General features: G+C 37.7%; 2 protein-coding genes and 1 long non-coding RNA gene across 3 annotated transcripts in view; 2 read left to right on the forward strand and 1 right to left on the reverse strand.

Annotated features, from left to right (window-relative positions):
• The window catches only part of LOC145504627 (uncharacterized), a 110,534-nt gene that overhangs the window by 31,434 nt on the left and 57,163 nt on the right, over positions 1–21,937 (reverse strand). The window lies entirely within an intron of this gene.
• On the forward strand, positions 5,056–7,712 carry OR6P1 (olfactory receptor family 6 subfamily P member 1). Its single transcript, XM_081492064.1, has one exon. It carries the CDS (start codon positions 5,056–5,058, stop codon positions 6,007–6,009), a length of 954 nt encoding a protein of 317 aa, XP_081348190.1. The 3' UTR covers positions 6,010–7,712.
• Positions 19,623–20,600, forward strand: OR6Y1 (olfactory receptor family 6 subfamily Y member 1). Its single transcript, XM_081485769.1, has one exon. The coding sequence runs from the start codon at positions 19,623–19,625 to the stop codon at positions 20,598–20,600; it is 978 nt and encodes a 325-aa protein (XP_081341895.1).

The following is a 21,937-nucleotide window of genomic DNA, read 5'->3' on the forward strand; positions in this document are numbered from 1 at the left end:
TGTCTCCAAATAAAAAGTAAGATTGGATTTGATGCTGAAATCTTTCTCATTATGGTAATAAGTACTCTTCATGAATGCACACCACAACTGCAAAAAATTACAATTCAAATTATTATTAATATTCCAATAAATTTTTAAATATTATTTTTAAAAACATATTTTCATTGATTTGTGAAATTATATAAAAACATACAGAAGAAAATCTTTTTACAGTTTAAGAGTACAGGAAACAAAAAAAAATGTAAGTAGATAGATAGAGAAATCAAAACTCTTGCAATTTAAAAATATATTCAGTTCAGTTCAGTCACTCAGTCATGTCCAATTCTTTGAGACCCCATGGACTCCAGCATGCCAGGCCTCCCTGTCCATCACTAATTCCCAGAGGTTACTCAAACTCATGTCCTTTGAATCGGTGATGCCATCCAACCATCTCATCCTCTGTCGCCCCCTTCTCCTCCCGCCATCAATCTTTCCCAGCATCAGGGTCTTTTCAAATGAGTCAGCTCTTCACATCAGGAGGCCAAAGCTTCAACATCAGTCCTTCCAATGAATATTCAGGACTGATTTCCTTTAGGATGGACTGGTTGGATCTCCTTGCAGTCCAAGGGACTCTCAAGAGTCTTCTCCAACACCACAGTTCAAAGGATCAATTCTTTGGTGCTCAGCTTTCTTTATAGTCTAACTCTAACATCCATACATGACTACTGGAAAAACCATAGCTTTGACTAGATGGACCTTTGTTGACAAAGTAATGTCTCTGCTTTTTAATATGCTAAGTTGGTCATAACTTTCCTTCCAAGGAGTAAGCATGTTTTAATTTCATGGCTGCAGTCACCATCTGCAGTGATTTGGGGCCCCTCCAAAATCAAATCTGTCACTGTTTCCACTGTTTTCCCATCTATTTGCCATGAAGTGATGGGACTGGATGCCATGATCTTAGTTTTCTGAATGTTGAGCTTTAAGCCAACTTTTTCACTCTCCTCTTTCATTTTCATCAAGAGGCTCTATAGTTTTTCTTCAGTTTCTGTCGTGAGGGTGGTATCATCTGCATATCTGAGGTTGTTGATATTTCTCCCGGCAATCTTGATTCCAGCTTGTGCTTCGTCCAGCCTGGCATTTTGCATGATGTACTCTGTATATATATGGAGAAGGTGATGGCACCCCACTCCAGTACTCTTGCCTGGAAAATCCCAAGGATGGAGGAGCCTGGTAGGCTGCAGGCCATGGGGTCTCACAGAGTCAGACACGACTGAAGTGACTTAGCAGCAGCAGCAGCATTCTGTATATAAATTAAATAAACAGGGTGACAATATACAGCCTTGACCTACTCCTTTTCTTATTTGGAACCAGCCTGTTGTTCCATGTCCAGTTCTAACTGTTGCTTCCTTGATCTGCATACAGATTTCTCAAGAGGCAGGTCAGGTGGTCTGGTATTCTCATCTCTTTCAGAATTCTCCACAGTTTATCGTGATCCACACAGTCAAAGGCTTTGCCATAGTCAATAAAGCAGAAATAGATTTTTTTTCTGGATCTCTCTTGCTTTTTCGATGATCCAACGGATGTTGACAATTCGATCTCTGGTTCCTCTGCCTTTTCTAAAACCTTGAATCATGAGTTCAGTAAGAAAAATAATGTAAAATTTCCGTTCTTAAATATACCTATATAATATAATATTTTTAGAACAAATATTAATGGGTATCACAGGACCAGTATTTAGATTTCACTGAACCTATAAAGGAGTGATGTAATTGTTTCATTTAAAATGTCAGTACAATACCCAAGAAATTAGATTCCTTGCAACTATTTAAATATATTATAAAAATAGATGCCAGGTGTATGCAAAGCAATACATTTTTTAAGTTGCTGAAAGGAAAAGAAAACGTCAAGACAAGTGCTTCAGTTCAGTTTAGTTGCTCAGTCATTTCCAACTCTTTGTGATCCCATGGATTACTGCTCGCCAGGTTACCCTGTCCATCACCAATTCCCAGAGCTGGCTCAAACTTATGTTCATAGAATTGGTGATGCCATCCAACCATCTCATCTTCTGTCATCCCCTTCTCCTCCTGTCTGCAATCCTTCCCAGCACCAGGGTCTTTTCCAAAGAGTCAGTTCTTCGCATCACGTGGCCAAAGTATTGGAGCTTCAGTTTCACCATCAGTCCTTCCAATGAATATTCAGGACTGATTTCCTTTAAGATTGACTGTTTGGATCTCCTTGCAGTCCAAGGGACTCTCAGAGTCTTCTCCAACACCACAGTTCAAAGGCACCAATTCTTCGGTGCTCAGCTTTCTTTATGGTCCAACTCTCACATAACTACTGGAGAAAACATAGTTTTGACTAGACAGACTTTTGTTGGCAAAGTAATGTCTCTGCTTTTCAATATACTGTCTAGGTTGGTCATAGCTTTTCTTCCAAGGAGCAAGAGTCTTTTAATTTCATGGTTGCAGTCACTATCTGCAGTGATTTTGGAGCCCAACAAACTAAAGTCTGTCACTGTTTCCATTGTTTCCTCATCTATTTGCCACGAAGTGATGGGACTGGATCCCATGATCTTAGTTTTCTGAATGTTGAGTTTTAAGCCACGTTTTTCACTCTCCTCTTTTACTTTCATCAGGAGGCTCCTTAGTTCCTCTTCACTTTCTGCCATAAGGGTGGCATCATCTGCATATCTGAGGTTATTGATATTTCTCTTGGCAATCTTGACTCCAGCTTGTGCTTCACCCAGCCTGGCATTTTGCATGATGTCCTTTGCATATAAGTAAAATAAGCAGGGTGACAATATTCAACCTTGAAGTACTCCTTTCCCAATTTCAAACCAGTCCATTGTTCCATGTCCAGTTCTAATTGTTGCTTCTTGACCTGCTTACAGATTTCTCAGGAGGCAGGTAAGGTGATCTGGTATTCTGATCTCTTCAAGAATTTTCCAGTTTGTTGTGATCCACACAGTCAAAGGCTTTGGGACAGTCAATAAGGCATAAGTAGATGTTTTTCTGGAACTCTCTTGCTTTTTCTATGATCCAGTGGATGTTGGTAATTTAATCTCTGGTTCCTCTGCCTTTCCTAAATCCAGTTTGAACACCTGGAAGTTCTTGGTCCACATACTGTTGAAGCCTCACTTGGAGAATGTTAAGCATTACTTTGCTAGGATGTGAGATGTGTGCAATTGTGTGGTAATTTGAACATTCTTTGGCATTGCCTTTCTTTTGGATTGGTATGAAAACTGATCTTTTCCAGTCCTGTGGTCATTGCTGAGTTTTCCAAATTTTCTAACATATTGAGTGCAGCACTTTCACAGCATCACCTTTTAGGATTTGAAATAGCTCAGCTGAAATTCCATCACCTCCACTAGCTTTGTTTGTAGTGAAACTTCATAAGACCCACTTGACTTCACACTCCAGACATCCACAGGATGTCTGACTCTAGGTGAGTGATCACACCATCATGGTTATCTGGATCATGAAGATCTTTTTTGTATAGTTCTTCTGTGTATTCCTGCCACCTCTTCTTAATATTTTCTGCCTCTGTCCATATCTTTTCTATTCTTTATTGTACCCATCTTTTCATGAAATATTCCCTTGGTATCTCTAATTTTCTTGAAGGGATCTCTACTCTTTCCCATTGTATTGTTTTCTTCTATTTCTTCACACTGATCACTTAGGAAGGCTTTCTTATCTCTCCTTGCTACTCTTTGGAACTCTGCACTCAGATGGATATATCTTTCCTTTTCTCCTTTGCGCTTAAGTTACACCAAAAATGAAAATGCTTGATAACATATAACATAAGATCCAATCTCGAGTGCCATGTCACTGGCAATATTGATAGGAGATTGGAAAAGCACAGATGGATGACTAGGAGGCATAGGAATGCCTCTTTCACTTTTATGCCTTATGAGCAGTATTTGTTTTCTGTGACTATTGTACAAATTACCACAAATTAGCTGGCTTAAAACAATAGAAATTTATGCTCTTACAGTTCTGGAGATGAGAATTCTGAAATCCATGCCACGTGGCCAAATTCAAGGTATTGGTAGGGACATACTTCCCACAAGACACTAGCAAAAAGTCTGTTCTTTACCTCCTTTGTCTCTGGTACTGCTGGCATTCTTTGTTTCATGGCCACATCACTGCAGTTGTCAAGGTTGGACTCTTCAAACCTCTCTATTTTCCATCTTCATATTGCCTTCTCCTCTGTGCATCTATTTCAAATTTCTCTCTGCCTCTCTGTTATAAGGACCCTTGAAATTGCATTTAAGTTTTATCGAGATGATCCAGGATAATCTCCTATGTCAATATCTTTAACTTAACCACATCTGCAAAGACTTTGTCATAGATGTCAGGTTCTAGGAATTAGGACATGGAAAGCTTTATGTGGTCCATTTTCACCCCATCTCCTGGGAATGAGACAATTTAATTCTAGTACAGAAAATGTACCTTAAAAAACTTGCAAAATGAATGAAGAAATTACTCCTTTTTTTCTGGTACAGAACTCCATTTTTTCTTTTATACTGAATTATTTCTCCAACTGTGAAAAAACAGTTCCCAAACCAACCACCCTTCTCCAATGCTGCCTTGAACTATAGCTCAAGTAATGTCCCTGAGCTGCTACTTCTTAGTTCAATTTCCCTTGAGAGATAAGCCCTCAAGCGCCATCTTTCTATCATTCTTTCTTATATCCGTTCCATAAACAAGTATTGAGTAAAGATTCTATGAGGGTTAAGAGTTTGTGGAAAGTAAAAAAGAACATATCATAAATAAGAAAATAAATACTGAAATAGTAAGACTTGTTTTGAAATCACTCAGCAAACATTTATCAAATACCCAGTGTTGTTATAATTGCTAAGTTATTGAGTACAATCCTCAAGTCTAAAAGTTTTACCCTGGAGGTGGGAGGTGATACAGGATAGGGATGGAACAAAATGATGTAGCAATAATTAATGATATACTGTTGAGTATCATCAGAAGGTTGTAATCTGGGGATGTCAGCAGTTTTGTCTATTTGTCTTTCAACATTTTGCTTTTCCTGTTACTTTTTCAGACAATCAAGTGGACAGAGATCATGAGAAATTTGAGTGGAGAACACATAGTAGAGTTTGTTTTGGTGGGCTTCCCTACATCCCCACCCCTTCAGCTGCTCCTCTTTGCGCTCTTTCTTGCAATTTTTTTGTTGACATTGTTGGAGAATGCACTCATTGTTTCCACCATCTGGCTCACTCCAAGCCTTCATCGCCCAATGTACTTTTTCCTTGGCCATCTCTCCTTCCTGGAGTTATGGTATATCAATGTCACTGTTCCCCGACTCTTGGGAGCATTTCTTACCCAGGAGCATAGAGTCTCCTATGTAGGTTGTATGACCCAACTCTATTTCTTCATTGCCTTAGCCTGCACCGAATGTGTCCTGTTGGCAGTCATGGCCTATGACCGCTACCTGGCCGTCTGTGAACCTCTCCATTATCCTAGTCTCATGCCCTTCAGTATGGCCACTCGCCTTGCTGCTTGCTCTTGGGGTAGTGGCTTCTTCAGCTCCATGATGAAGCTTCTTTTCATTTCCAGATTGTCATACTGTGGATCCAATATCATCAACCACTTTTTCTGTGATATCTCTCCACTACTTAACCTCACCTGCTCTAACAAGGAACAAGCAGAACTAGTAGACTTCCTCTTGGCCCTGGTGATGATTCTGCTCCCTCTGTTGGCTGTGGTTTCATCATATGCTGCCATAATTGCCACTATCCTGAAGATTCCTACTGCCCATGGACGTCACAAAGCCTTTTCCACGTGTGCCTCTCACCTGGCAGTGGTTGTTATCTACTACTCCTCCACTCTCTTTACCTATGCACGGCCCAGGGCCATGTACACCTTCAACCACAACAAAGTCATCTCTGTGCTCTATACTGTCATTGTACCATGCCTCAATCCAGCCATTTACTGCCTGAGGAACAAGGAGGTAAAGGATGCCCTCAGAAAGACAGTGCTGGGTAGGTGCCCCTATTCCAGGGATATCCCAGATTGATGTACAATAAAACCTGACAAAAAAGGAACAGTATCCTAATAGTGACATATCAAAGAATCATAAAATAGACTTAACAGTTTCAAAATTTCAGTTAGCACACTGTGTCTTTAAATAGTGTCAGGAAACTTCTTGTTACAAAGAAAAAATTGTGAATCATTGATCTTATACAAGAGTTTCCAAACTAAGATTGAAATGGTTATATAAGAATCTCTGGGGGGTTGTGAAAATGCAGAGTCCCAGAAAAATCTATGGAGAATCTGATAAAGTATGGATTGTTTGCCTAGTGGTAAAGAATCCACCTGCCAATGCAGGAGACATAAGAGACGTGGGTTTGACCCACTCCAGTGTTCTTGACTTGAAAATCCAATGGACAGATGCACCTGGTGTGCTACAGTCCATGGGGTCACAAAGAGCTGGACACAACTGAAGTGACTTAGCATACATGCCTTGTTTGCAACTCTGACATGCATAATTTTCAACTTCTTAAGAACTCTTATTTCACAGCCAATTTGAGATTCTTTACTCTAGACCAAGGCTATTATTTTGCAAGTGAGAAAATAGGTAATAAAAGGGACTTGCTGATGCATATGTCAAGACAAAATGATGCAGTTTCAAGGATTTAAGTTCTCAGATCTTAATTCTGTGAGAATCACAAAAGTATAATGAAACCCCCCAAACTGAAACTAATGTCACCTAATGCATACACCTTATCTCTACAAATCTTATACCCACTGCAAGTCAAAGGAGGAAGAAAATGTAGCACTGGTATTCAGCCATGTGTGCAACAATTACTACGGCTAGTCATCTGCATCTGCTTCATGTTAATTGAAGAGTGATACACAGCTTATTGACCTAATGAGTGTTGGTTAGGTAGTAGATCAAACGCATTAGAAAACTTTTATGTACCTTGGCGTCTGAATATTCTCCAGCACTATGGCCAACTTCTGTTTCAACTAGCTGCTGCCTGAGTTATAACAGCTGCCAAATATTTTACATTTTGCCACTGGGGCGAATGACTACAGGAACAGAAAATGTCTTAATAAAGAGGCAAGAGTGGGGAACAAGAGACATCTCTGCAGTGAATGGTATGCTTCAGGTTCAAATGATAGACATTCTTCTAAGTTCTCTTTACTTTTAGAAACTAGCTTGAATTACTTAGAAAGTAATTCCAGTTCCAGGCTAATTTTTACACATTAGAACTGAAGTCAATGCTGCTCTGAGTGGGATATGTAAAAGAACAAAAAATGCTGTTGAACAAATACTCATAAACACAAATTGTCTCTCAATGGACATTTGCTTATTATGAACTGAGCTTTAGAAAATAAGATAATTGTACATTAAAAAAAAAAACCTGCTTGATCAATAATCATTTTATGTTTTCTAACATCTAAAATAACATAACCCCAAAATTATAAATCTGGCATTTAAAAGTATAAGCTGCTTTACTGTCATTAAGTTTCTGAATAGCCTTTTAAAGAAACATCCTTGAGAGACTTCCCCTGTAGTCCAGTATTTAAGACACTGGGCTGCCAGTGCAGGGGTTGTGGGTTAGATCCCTTGTCGGGAAATATGGCATAGTAAAAAAAAGAAAAAACATAGAAGCAAATCTTTGACTTTGGGCGTAGACAATGGATTCTCACATATGACACCAAAAGAACAAACAATAAAACAACAGATAAGCTGGACCAAGTAAAAATTAAAAAAAAAAATACGTAAGAATTAAAAAACATCCTTGAGATTGGCTTAATTTACCTTACATTCAGTACATTATCTTTTTGTTTCGTATAGTTATGGAAAGCGTAATTTTATGGTTAAGGATTCCACCCCTAGAGCCAATAAATTTGGTATAATTCTGGTTTTACCCTTAACATGTCCCTCATAATGCAAGTTAGGATCTACCTCATATGCATGTTGTGAATGTTAAATTAATTGTATGTGACAGTAGGATTACAAAATCTTTTCTCTTTGTAGATAAATTTTACCTTGGATTATTTTCTTTCTTCCCCAGCTTTATTGATAATAGAATTGAAAAAGAATAAAATTATAAGATATTTAAAGTGTGCAGTGTGATAATTTGATGTACATATACATTGTGAAGGGCTTTCCTGGTGGCTCAGATAGTAAAGAATCTGCCTGCAATGCAGGAGACCCAGGTTTGATCCCTGGGTCAGGAAGATCCATTGGATGAGGGAATGGCTACTCATTCCAGTATTTTTGCCTGAAAAATTCCACAGACAAACCATGGGGTCACACAGAGTTGGACAAGACTGAGCAACTAACACTATATTGACTATATATATTGTGAAATGATTCACTTTGGGTTTACTTTATAGTTCTAGTCTGTTGGAAGCTTGCTAAATATTGCTAAGAAACATTGCTCATGAGACAAATATCTCTTGATTAGTAAAAGTCTTCTGGACTGAGAGAATACAAAAGTATTACAAATATCCAGTGGTCAGAGAATGATGCTGGGAAAGATTGAAGACAGGAGGAGAAAGGGATGACAGAGGATGAGATGATTGGATGGCATCACTGTCTCAATGAACATGAGTTTGAGCAAGCTCTGGGAGATGGTGAAGTACAGGAAAGCCTGGCGTGCTGCAGTCCATGGGATTGCAGAGTCAGACACGACTGGGTGATGGAACAGCAACAAATTTTATAACTTGGCATGTCTTTTGCAGGAAACTCTGGCTGCCCAGGAAACTGTTATAAGAGATATTGGCTTTGGTGCACCTTGAGGGGTCTAAGTCAAGCTGGCTCAAGCACCCCTTTGTGTGAATTGCATGTCCTCACACCTGTGCTATGACTTTGCATCCAGATTAGCCCCTCATCTGCTTTCAGCATTCCTTCCACATAAGAGAAATCCCTTAATCTGTCATGCTGCCATGCTGCGTCTTTATCCTACAGTTCTCCAAGTAAAATTGTTGCCAAGTGTGACCTTTTGTAGTGTGTGAGTTTGATTGTTTGCTAAAGCCTAAGAAGGTCTGGCTTATGAATAGCTCACAGTGAGCACTCAGTTAATGTTAAGCCCCTGATATATGTCAATTATTTCTCAAAAATAAAAGTTGGAAAAAATAAATGCTAAGCCCTCATGTTTATTTTCATTAGCGATTTGATTATATGCTTTCTAACAGATGTGCCTGTGCTAAATACTAACCATGTGACACATTCACTCATTCAAATGGAGATTGGCAGATTGACTGGGTTCTCTAGGACATATGTGGAAAGCAAAACTGCAAGCATCCTTGTATAATTATGTGTAGATGGTAATACATTTAGTATTTCCAATTATCTAATTTAAAATTATGCCAAGCTGTCATTAGGTTGAGTCAGTGAAGTTCACACTCCTTTTCAAATAATCAGAACATATGATAACTCTTTGTTAGAATATTAAACATAGAACATTTTCTCTATTATTTTGGTCTTTGATTTTGTCTAGATACTCATACATATTTGTCTACATATTAAAAGAAAAAAAGGGAGAGAATGTCAATTGATAATATCCTCTTTGTATGACTCTTGTCATGTCACATTCTTTCTTGAAGTGAAGATGACCCTCCTAATTTATTTTTCCCTCCAGAGTGAGATTCCTACAGTGCAACAATTCGTGTAGAAGTTTATTTTTCAATTTGATTTTTTTCAGCTGAAAACATGTTGAATTCAATGAATCTGTGTCTCTTTGCCAGGTATTAGATTTATCACCTCTTCTGGCAGTTAGGAGTGATCATATACCCCATTATCAAATAAAATGTAGGTGGAATTCTGTCTTGGAGGCTTTCCTTTTAAAAGAAATGTAGCTGGCACAGGGGCTTCCTCTTTCTTTATGTTGAACTTGGATATAATGCCTGGAGGTCCATCAGCTCTTTGTAAGGTAACAAACATAAAGAAGAAAGGTCAATACACGGAGTCTGAAGATACAGAAATACATGAAAATCGTGAGTCTTTGTTAGTATGATTGAGAATTTGAACCTATATAAGCAAATACGTATATGCGTGTGTTAGTCGCTTAGTCGTGTCCAACTCTTTGCAATTCCATGGACTGTAGCCCGCCACACTCCTATGTCCATGGAATTCTCCAGGCAAGAATACTGGAGTGGGTTGCCATTCCCTTCTCAAGGGACACTTCCCAACCCAGGGATCAAATCCAGGTTCCTACATTGGAGGCAGATTCTGTACCATCTGAGCCACCAGGGAAGCGTTTTCTCTAAGTTACTATGTGTGTGTGCTAGCTTCTCAGTCAAATACCTATACCCATTTTTTAAAATTAAATGAAAAAAATTAACTGCCATTTATGGAAGTTATTGAGATTTGTGCTTTTAAAAAATTTTCAGCCTAATACATTAATACTTGATATATTTATGTAACTTTTTCTTGCATTCTTCTAGAAGTTTTTCAAGTAATTTTTAGTTTTATGTTTTAAATTTTTTTTCAAGTGAAATATATTTTTCTAAGTTTCCAGAGAAAGATCATGACTCTTCTAACAAAATTTCTTATCTTGTCATTCCTTGAAGTCAGTTTTATTTTATTTTGCTACACTTAAGAATCTGCCTGCAATGCAGGAGACACAGGAGAGATGCGTCCATCCTGAGTTGGGAAGATCCCCTAGAGTAGGAAATGGCAACCTACTCCAGTATTCTTGCCAGGAAAATCCCATGGACAGAGGAGACTGGTGGGCTACAGTCCATGAGGTCGCAAAGAATCAGACACGATTGAAGCGAATGAGCACAGCACACTTTATTTTGTCTTGTTTAGGTTATAAATGTGTACTCAGTATAGCCAAGTTTTTACCAGAGAGGGATAATAGAATGGGAACAAAGAAGTAGCAGTCAAATTAATTATGATTTTTTAAATAAAATCATCAATCTCCTTTAAAGTGGCAGAACTGTTCATCACATTTGACTAAAACTTTCCTATATTTAAAAAGAAAGCATAAATTGTGTGATTATTATTCGTGAAATGCTGCATAGAAAGCACAAAATCTGATTATCTGCCTCAAAAATTTATAACTTAAAAGAGGAAATAGAAAATGTATAATTTTCAGAAACTATTATAAAATACGAGGAAAAATATTCCCCCAGTAAACTTTAACTTATTCATTTAAAAATTACTCTATTTTTTCTTACTAAAGCTGAATGCATGTTTATCTTGAATATTTCTCCAGAGTCAGACATATTATAGTATATAAACTCTGTACTTTTTCTCATTCAATTCAAGGTGTAATTTCTACCAAATTTTTTTCAGTTTCGCTTTTTTTTTTTTCTTTTCTAGAACAGGAGACAGTAAAGAGCAAACTTAAAATTCCATTTTTACTTGGAGTATTCAGAGCTCTAACTACAATTTTTTTTTTTTTTTTTTTTTTTTTTTGGCACCAGGAACAGTGTTAGCTGCTCAGTTGTGTCCAACTCTTTGGGACCCCATGGACTATAGCTGCCAGGCTCCTGAAGTGAGTTGCCATTTCCTCCTCCAGGGGATCTTCCTGACACAGGGATTGAACCCACATCTCTTGCCTCTCCTGCTTTGTCAGGCAGATTCTTTATCACTGTGCCACCTGGGAAGCCCAAGCACCAACGAATGACTATAAACAATTATAATGAAAAAAGACATATTTTTCTTTTTTAATCCGTTCTAAATTCACAATAGTAGCTACAAAGTTTTTTCTGTTTGTTTTGTTTTTTTAAATTCTGAGATAGTAATTGTACTTTTATCAATAAATCTTGCCATAATAGTATATAGTCAACCAAGTCCTTTGCTGCTTTCTCATTTCCCTCTGTATTAATGTTATACATTTATTATGGCATATAAATAAAATGGACAAATCACTCTGCCCTAACTCAACAGAGTTTTAGGTGCTTACTAAGCACCAGACATGTACTAGGTACTGGACAATGTCTCTACCTTTGAGAACTCTTACAAATCCAGCGATCTTTTGTAATAGATGTTTAATTTATTTTTAAGAAACTCAGTCTTTCTATCTTTCACTAAATTTTGTCAATTAAATGAATAGAAGTTTTATTTAAGAAATAACATAAAGTGAATTCTACCACTAGCTTAAAATGAAGACTAGAAACGTGAGACAACCCCTGAAGAAGCCAGTTAATTCATGAGTCATTTAATTAGAAACAGCTTCATTATTTCATTCCAATATTTAGGAAATTCCAAAAGTGCCCAAATTTCTTATATTCCCATGTAAGCATATTACAAAAGATATTGGAACTTATATTATTTAACATTTTGAATACTATCAATTTGCTAAGAATGATACAAATACTCACAAGCAAGATCATGAATTTATGTTATTTAAATAACAGGCAGGTGCTGTTTCAAACTCCTTATACATTTTAATTCATATAATGATCACAATAATTCTAAGATCATTAAATGCCAAGTGCTGAGTAAAACTATTGCAGTAAACTATTTGAAAGACTGCTGATCCACATAACCAGGATAGTTCTTGAAACTTAGAAGATGCTCAATAAATATTTACTAAATAAATAAATACCAAATAAGAGCAAGGGTTATTGTAATCTGAACATTTTTCTCTTTCTTAAAGGAATTTTGTCACTTTAATAAATATCCTAATTATGTATTTGGGAAGGTTTTATCTTGACTGCTCCTCATCTGTCCCAACTCCAGAAAATGATAGGCTCCTTCACTAATCAACATTCTTCATAGTAAGGTATACAAACCCCACAGATACTGTTAACTTTCTGCCCTGCTCTTGGGTCTGTGGTTCTCTGACCAACCAATCATCTCTGGTGTGCAGGTATTGTAACCCATGTACACCATATTCAACTCTATACATCTAAAGAGGTAATTTTCCAATTTCTATCCCAGTGTACTTTCTATATAATCTTATCACTTTCTATCTTCTCTGAATACACTTACATTATAGCTTCTGAATGTGTACTATTTACAGATAGTAAGAGTAAACATACAGGTATCCTTATTCCATTTAGAAAATACAGACTTTATATGAATATAATGCTTTCTGTTATATCCACTAAGTTACTAATGCATGAGAATCATGTCATTGTATGGAGTTGATATTTGTGTACACAGTATCTCAGTGTATTTGGAATTTGTATGTGTGTGTTTGTTCATATACTTGAGTCTCCAAATAATAATGGATGAATATCATTCTTATGTTACGTTGAATGATTTGGGTTATAAGCACTATCATTCCCAGAGGGATCTTATTATTTGTGAGACCATTCCCGAGAAATAGAGGAGAACACACACACACACGCACACACACACACACACACTTTCCCCACATTTCTCTTCCCCAGAGTCTGTTAAAAAGAAGGGTAGTGTGCTTTAAGCCACTCTAAAGTCTCTCTTGTTCCTCCAGACTCCACTTAATTTGTCAGCTCTTCCCTTAACATTCCCCAAGTATCCCCTTGAGCCCTAGAAAGACCAAATACTTTCCTGAGGTCTGTGCCTGTTGGGAAGCCCTCTGTGTGTGGAAGGGGGTTGTTTTTTTTTTTTTTTCGGTAGCTTAGAAATAGGCAAAAGCACAAATTGATCCATTCTGTCCCTTCTTCATGCTGAGCAGAGACACATCAGATTTGCCAGCAACTCTCTAGGCTTAGGGACAGTACCTTCCTCCTCCTGGTCTACGTGATTTCTCTTTTCTCCATGCAAGCTGACCATTCCTGAACAAGGCTTGGAGAAGTCATAAGTTCCATCACTGATAAAATAGTGAGTTGAAAAAAAATAGACTCAGATATTTCCAAAAGGGAAATTTGGCCAGCTTTTAATTATTCATTATTATGAAGGGAAGCAGAGGACATAAGAAAATCATTTTTATATAAATCATTGATTCTTTGGAGCTTTCAGCTGATTGATTTTTTAAAAACAGTTTGTCATCTTTGAGTCTATAATTAGTAGTATAGCAACAGTGTATAGTTGGGGCATAAACTATGTACATATATACATTTCAAATCAACAAAGATTTTTTTAGTACCTATGTGTATTATGTTGTATGAAAAATGTTAGAAATTCAGGGATATTGTGTAATGTAGATTATCATGTCTACTACTGAAGAACACACTGTAGATGCAAAATGCCTGATTCTCTAAAAACTGCCCTCCTGAAGATATTTCAGTTTAATGCATCAGCCCCAAACTATGCCTTGCAAAGTGCAGGGTCCAGGTATATTCTGATTTGAGACAGAAAGAGAGAAAACTCTCATGTATGAGAGTACACAGATAAATATGTGTATGTGAGGAGCAGTAGTTGGAATAGAGGTATATAAATATGTGTGTTTGTTTTTATGTTAAATAAGGGCAGGGGCTGGTGAGTGTGACAGTGTTTGCAGTTTTGATAACTTAACTCCTTAGAAGATAAAGAAGATTTCACTTCTCTTCGTAGTACCATAACAGGAAGAAGGTAAATTTCCCTTTCCATTGTGTTGACTGTTCACAAAATTCATCATACCGTCACATTTATTCTTAAATTGGGATCTTGAGATAAACTACAAAGATTACCATGTTCAAATGAGACCTACAGAAATTCAATCATTATTCTAAATCTCCCTAGATGGGAATAAAAATTATTTCAAAATAGAAGCCATGGTTTTGAAAAGTTATAAAGGGTGTATGGGGTCAAGGATATGACATACAGATTTTTTCCATTGGAGTCTTCAAAAGCAGCTCAGAGTAGAGATTGAGAGGTGCAGAAGGGTCACTGAATCACAGATAATTATCTTGCCCTGCTACAAACTTGTGAATTGCAATGCACATAGACCTGAAGCATATTTGTTCCTAAGAGATTCTGAAAAAAGGGAGACAGACTAGAATTACATTCTTTTAAAACTGATTTGAAGGAGTAAAATTATGTTTCTCTCCTGTAGAAAATGTCTTGTCATTGAGGGTCCAAGACTAGTATGTTGGTCTCTGCCCAACCTATACCTTTTTCTCATCTCCCTGTAATAATTGTTATGTTGATCACAAATGATTATCCTGCCACATCTCTCTACCTGTGTCCTACTCTGGAGATATGGGGCATCCTCAGTTTGGTCAGATCCATCTCCACAGAGCTGGCATGACAACTTCAAATGCCTCTACTTCGGGAAGTGCTTTGACTGTACAAGTTTCCTCCCATGCCCCTCATTTCTAGTCTTAGGCATGTATTTCTCCCCAAACAACAGAGCAATTCCCTTCCCATCCCAGCATGACCACCGCACTAATAACCCATTACCTTTTGGGAAGACTATTTACATCCTTCCTTGGAAATCAGAGCCTCCTGATCCTCTTTGCTGGAAGGCTCAATGAGATAAAGCTGTTCCTATTGACTGTTTCCAGAATGAAGTTAAGCCTTAAATATCGTGCTATTGTTCCTAGTTTTCTGACATTTCTCCTCATTAAATGTCCCAGTTTAACTGGAGTTATTCAGGAAGGATGACTACAAACTTCAGGGGGAATAATAACAACCAGATGAGACCAAAAAAAAAAAATTTTTTTTTTGAATGGTTTAGTCTAGAGAAAGAAAGACAAGCAAGCATGAGGCAGGGGTAATAGATTAGTGGGTTTGGGGTGGGGGTTGAGGTTAACAGAGCTGATAGCTGTTTTCAGAGCATGAAAGCTATCCTTGGAGACAGAAATGAGACTTACTCTTTGAAGCTTCAGAAACAGAGGCAGAATCCATGAATGTGGCACCACTATGTTCCATTGGAGAAGGCCCTATATCTCCCTATCAGTGGTTTCTTTTTTCAAAGTATGGCTGTATTTTAGATACTATTTTCTGTTCCTGGAGAGGATCACGCAGAAGTTAGGTGAATACTTACAAAATTAGCAAGGACTAAAATCATTTAGGGTTTCCCTGGTGACTCAATGGTAAAGAATCCACCTGCCAATGCAAAAGACGCTGGCTTAATCCCTGGGTCAGGAAGATCCCCCGAAGAAGGAAATGGCAACCCGCTTCAGTATTCTTGCCTGGGAAATCCCATGGACAGAGCCTGGTGGGCTACAGTCCATGGGGTCACAATAGAGTCAGACATGATTTAGTGACTAAACAACAACAAAATCATTTGATCTATCAGGTTCCTTGCAGCAATACGATCCTGTGCTTCTGGAACTCTGTTCTTATGAAATACAGTCTTTTGAAAAACATTATGATTGTAAGATTTACATTAACTTCTAAAATTCTGTTCAAAGCAAGCTAAGATGTAAGATGAAGTGCCTCTGCTGCTGCTGCTGCTAAGTCGCTTCAGTCGTGTCCGACTCTGTGCGACCCCAGAGATGGCCGCCCACCAGGCTCCCCCGTCCCTGGGATTCTCCAGGCAAGAACACTGGAGTGGGTTGCCATTTCCTTCTCCAATGCATGAAAGGGAAAAGTGAAAGCGAAGTCACTCAGTCGTGTACAACTCTTTGCAACCCCATGGACTGCAGCCTACGAGGCTCCTCCGTCCATGGGATTTCCCAGGCAAGAGTACTGGAGTGGGGTGCTATTGCCTTCTCCGGAAGTGCCTCACTTATGCTTAGATTATTGGTCCATAGAAGAAATTAAACTAAATAGAGTTTGTTAGATAACCATTTTGCCAATGGCTGAAATGTTATCAATAAATTGCTACTTTGCCACTTGATAGTTGCTTGACATTCACAAAATCACTTAAGCACTCTGGGATTCACTTCCACTACATGAACAACAAAAGAAGTTGAACCAAAATTCCATTGGTTTTAAAATATTGCAATTCTATGAGCTAAGTCCACATGGATAGTTGAGGGTGGGCTCCAAGGAATCGATCTACTGCTATCTAATGTGTTTGAGTTCCAAGATGCTGGAATCTTCACGTAGCACTTGGCTCTTATCCTGGCAATTTGATTCTTCACACTCTAAAGTTTTATTTCTCAGACAAGTTTTCTTTAAAACTGTTTTCTCAAAGCTGTGCTCTTGACACATCTGGCAGTGTGTTAGTGTCTCAAAGGTACAGTTTAATGCTCAGAAGAAAAAATAACTTATTCAATGAGGGACCTTGCTTTATTTATAAGCTCCACTGTCCAACAACCTAGTGAATCCTAGACTAGTGAGCAAGGCCAAGTTTTGTGTTAAGTGTGTGTGTGTGCATGTGTGTATGTGAAGAGTGCATATTCCAACAGAAGACAAAATTGTTTGTTGAATTTGCACTATTATAAATTGCTCACTTTTTTGGTTAACAATGTCTGTTTTCCTCTTTGCCTGCATGCCAAATCACTTCAGTAGCATCTGACTCTTTGAGGCCCTATGGACTGTAGCCCATCAGGCTCCTACAGTCAATGGGATTCTCCAGACAAGAATACTGGAGTGGATTGCCACGCCCTCTTCCAGGGGATTTTCCTGACCCAGGAATCAAACCTGTGTCTCTTACATCTCCTTCACTGGCAGGCAACTTCTTTACCAGTAGCACCAACTGGGAAGCCCATTTTCCTCTCCAAACATGGATAATTAAGAGTTGACTCTTCTGGATATCCTCTTTCTTCAGGATACTGAAGCTGAGATCTAAGTAGGATGAGGGAAATGGATGGGGTGGGCAGTAGCTTTCTATCTCTTTTATTCCATAATTGTTTTCTCAGGAAAATAAATAACCTTCTCTATTGTCCCCTATCTTTATGTAAACAAAAGCAAGATTGTTGAGATACATAGAGAACAAGAGTGACTGGCTCTGGATAAGAACAGAAAAGAAGAATCAAGCAGTAAGACACAGAGAAAGATTGGAAAAGGTAAAGCGTTCAGCCTCTAGCAGTTTTTAGAATGATTCTCAACTCAGTCTAGAAGGCCATAGGTTTTGCTGAATGACTGGTCAGGAATGCAGAAGGGTCACTAATGGTAAAAGGCATCTCGTTACTTCATTTTTTGGATATTACTTTCAAACAAGTTATGAGTTCTTTAATGCCTTTGAAAAGGTCCTACAGTTTCCTCCATCTTTATTATTAACAGTGGTCTCTACCATTAAGATCTTTGTTAATGTTTTGACAGGCTTTTGGGGAGGTCAGTGGTGAATCCTAAAATGAAAACAGCAAACATCTCTAGGAACGTTTAAACTCTAGAACTCATTAGATGTTTACAAAATGTAATTTTACAAAATGTAATTTTATTTACACACACATTAGAAATAAAAGAAATAATATTCTAAAAGTTATGTAATATCTTCTCCTAACTAGAGTGGGGACAAAAGTGGGATTTAAATGTACTTTTTTCATACTTCTAAGATATCACCCTATACAATGAATTGTATCAAGGAAAATATTACTTCTTTTACCTCTTTTAAAATTTGTTTTTTAATTGAAGGTAAATTGCTTTACAATGTTGTGTTGGCTTCTGCTGTACAATATGAATCACCATAATTATACGTATAGCCCCTTTCTCCTGAACCTCTCTCCCCTCCCCATCCCACTCCTCTAGGTCATCACAGAGTGCCAGACTGGGATCCCTGTGTTATATGGCAACCTCTCACCAGCTATCTATTTAACTCATGATAGTGTATATATATATCAATGCTACTTTTTTCATTCATCCCACCCTCTCCTTTCCCCACTGGGTCCTCAAATCTATTCTCTACATCTGTATCTCCATTCCTTCCTTGCGAATAGGTTCATCAATACCATTTTTTCTAGATTCCATATATATGTATTAATATATGACATTTGTTTTTCTCTCTCTGACTTACTTCACTCTGTATAACAGACTCTAGGTTCATCTACCTCACTACCATTGACTCAAATTCATTCCTTTTTATGGTTGAGTAATATTCCATTGTATGCATGTACCACATCTTCTTTATTCACTCATCTATAGATGAACATTTAGGTTGTTTTCATGTCCTGGCTACTATAAATAGTGATGCAGTGAACACTGGGGTACATGTGTCTTTTAGAATTGTGGTTTTCTCAGGGTATATTCACAGTAGTGGGATTGCTGGATCATATGGTAGATTTATTTCTAGGTTTTTTTTTAAGGAATCTCCCTTCCGTTATCCATAATGCCAAATCAGTTTATATTCCCACCAGTAGTGTAGGAGTGTTCCCTTTCTCCATATTACCTTTTAAACTATCAATTCAATTTTATTCTCTGAGAAGCCAGTACATATTCACATTGAATTTGCTATGAATCCTGTGTATTTGCTCAAATATCATTTCACTCAAGCTTTACAGCACAGTTAAATAGGTCAAGAAACAAGAGGCATGTATCTGTTTTACAGATAACAACTTACACAGTTATATATGGAAAATGAGCAAATGAGCCCTCCACCTTCTTTCCATATTCAGTAGATGAAAATGTGTTGCTTAAAGGTTGGTATAAAGGCCATCCTCGTATGTCTAATATCCTCCCAATACATCTAAGTGATGTATTGGGAAAGGATAAAGCTGAGAGTTAGGAGGTTCAGACTCCACTTCTGTGTGACTTTGGATGCATTCTCAGATTAATTTGAAAAAAAATAAATCATGAACTCCTGAAAGTACATTTTGGCTTAAAAGTTTTGATTCTCTAATCATAATTTGGAAGAAAGTAAAGATATAAAGGCCAGAGAGCTTCTACTGTGATGAGTTTCCAGGTGGTGGGCTCTACAGTCAAAAACTGTAGGTTGGTGCTTGGGACATGGAAGGAACTGATTTTGTCTATGTCCACAGCCAGTTATGATTACCAAGGTTCTGGAAGTAGATAACCATACAGTGACAACATATTTTGTTCTTCTGGGATTTCCAACACGGCCAGCCTTCCAGCTGCTCCTCTTCTTTGTTTTTCTGGCAATTTACCTTTTGACACTTGTAGAGAACTTTCTAATCATCCTCGTCATTCATAGTGATGGACAGTTGCACAAGCCCATGTACTTCTTTCTGAGCAACCTCTCTTTCCTGGAGATGTGGTATGTCACAGTCATCAGCCCCAAGATGCAGATAAGCTTCCTCAGCCATGACAAGACAATTTCCTTCAATGGTTGCATGACTCAACTTTACTTCTGTGTGACCTTTGTCTGCACTGAGTACATCCTCCTTGCTGCAATGGCCTTTGACCACTACGTAGCCATTTGTAACCCACTACGGTACCAACTCATCATGACCAACCAGCTTTGTGGTACACTGGCTGCAGGATGCTGGTTCTGTGGACTTATGACTGCCATGATTAAGATAGTTTTCATAGCCCGACTTCACTACTGTGGCACACCTCACATCAATCACTACTTTTGTGATATTTCCCCACTCCTCAATATTTCCTGTGAGGACTCCTCACAAGCTGAACTAGTGGATTTCTTCTTAGCCCTCATGGTCATTGCTGTTCCCCTTTGTGTAGTGGTGGCATCTTACACAACCATTCTCACCACCGTTCTCAGGATCCCTTCTTCTCAGGGACGCCAAAAGGCATTTTCCACCTGTGCCTCTCACCTAGCAGTTGTAATTCTCTTCTATGCCACGACGCTTTTCACTTATGCCCGCCCTAAGCTTATGTATGCCTATAATTCCAACAAAATGGTGTCTGTGCTCTACACTGTCATTGTCCCACTCCTCAATCCTATCATTTACTGTCTGAGAAACCGTGAAGTTAAGGCAGCCCTCAGGAAGACCATACTTTGCAAAGGCAGTGAACCCAGGGAAGATGGGACTGTGATTAATTAATGTGTAGAATCCCTTCATGCATGAATCAGGAGATGATTCCCACATAGTTCTTCCCACATTCCTGCCTTTGGTTATTTATCAACCTTTAGTACCTTAACACTGATCTCCTTTGTGTGTGTGTGTGTGCATGCATGTGTGCATCCACAAACATGGCTAGAGGGATAGCCCCAAGAAATAGCCTCTCCTTCTAGGTCAGCAGAGAAGTTTTAAGTACTTTCCAAAAATTATGAAAACAGATTTTTCTCTCCCACTAAAATATGAACTGAAAGGACAGATTTTTGTTTAATTTAGTAATGTATCATCTGTACATTCAGCTGTGTCCAACACATAGTAGGTTCTTCATAGATATTTGTTGAAATAATAATTGAATATATACATGTTTGAAATCAGGAGATGGAGATGGGAATTGCTGAATACATTTTTAATTTATGAGCCTTCTAGTTCCTTCTTCATCCCATTCTGATTGTGTCTATTCTACTTTGTCATTTTCACTTATCTTTGTTTTCTTACCTTATAAATGCACTCTTTTTAGTCCCTCTTTCCTTTTATAGATTTGTAGATTTCTTCCTTCTTTTCTCTGTCTTTCTCTATGTCTCTCTGTCTCTCTCCCTCCTCACTTTCTCTCACCCTCTATTTTTCCACAGAAAACATTGGCATGTGTTCATCTAAGTTACCATTTCATCTTAATTGACTCATTTACAGATTTAAAAAATGTTCAAAACCAATGAGTGGCATTGTGAAAGCCCGACTGAAAATTTCAAAATATCATTATGTTTTCAAGATTTTAAACATTAAAAGAACAGTTTTTCTGTATGCCCTTAAGCATAGATTTTATGGCCAATTACTTTTCACTTCTTCTATTACAATTGTTTTTTTTCAAACTCAGTTTTGTAAAGTATGATTTCATTAATAAATTTCACCTTTTTCAAGTGTGTTGTTCAATGAATTTTAGAAAAGTATATAATTGTGAAACAACAACAGCCACCATATAGAACATTTACACCATCTTGAAATGTTTCCTTGTGTCCTTTTAAATTAAATTTCTTATCCATACCCTAGACCGAGCCACTGGCAGCTGACATGGTTTTTATCACTTTAGCTTTGCCTTTTCTAGGAATTCCTTTAAATGAAATCATATAATAGGTACTCTTCTGGGTCAGGCTATTTTCACTTACCGTATTGCCTTTATGATTCTTCTATGTAAATAAATATATATATAATATATAATATAAATAGTATATATATGTATATCAAATATTTTATATATGTATATAATTATAATGTATGTCAGTTGCACGAACTGACAGAGAAGGCAATGGCATCCCACTCCAGTACTC

Source organism: Giraffa tippelskirchi, chromosome 5, assembly GCF_054371585.1.
Source record: "Giraffa tippelskirchi isolate mGirTip1 chromosome 5, T2T-mGirTip1v1.2.pri, whole genome shotgun sequence".
Classification (NCBI taxonomy): domain Eukaryota; kingdom Metazoa; phylum Chordata; class Mammalia; order Artiodactyla; family Giraffidae; genus Giraffa; species Giraffa tippelskirchi.

Coding starts and splice junctions, on each gene's coding strand:
- OR6P1 (XM_081492064.1), top strand. CDS start 5,056: ATGAGAAATTTGAGTGGAGAACACATAGTAGAGTTTGTTTTGGTGGGC.
- OR6Y1 (XM_081485769.1), top strand. CDS start 19,623: ATGATTACCAAGGTTCTGGAAGTAGATAACCATACAGTGACAACATAT.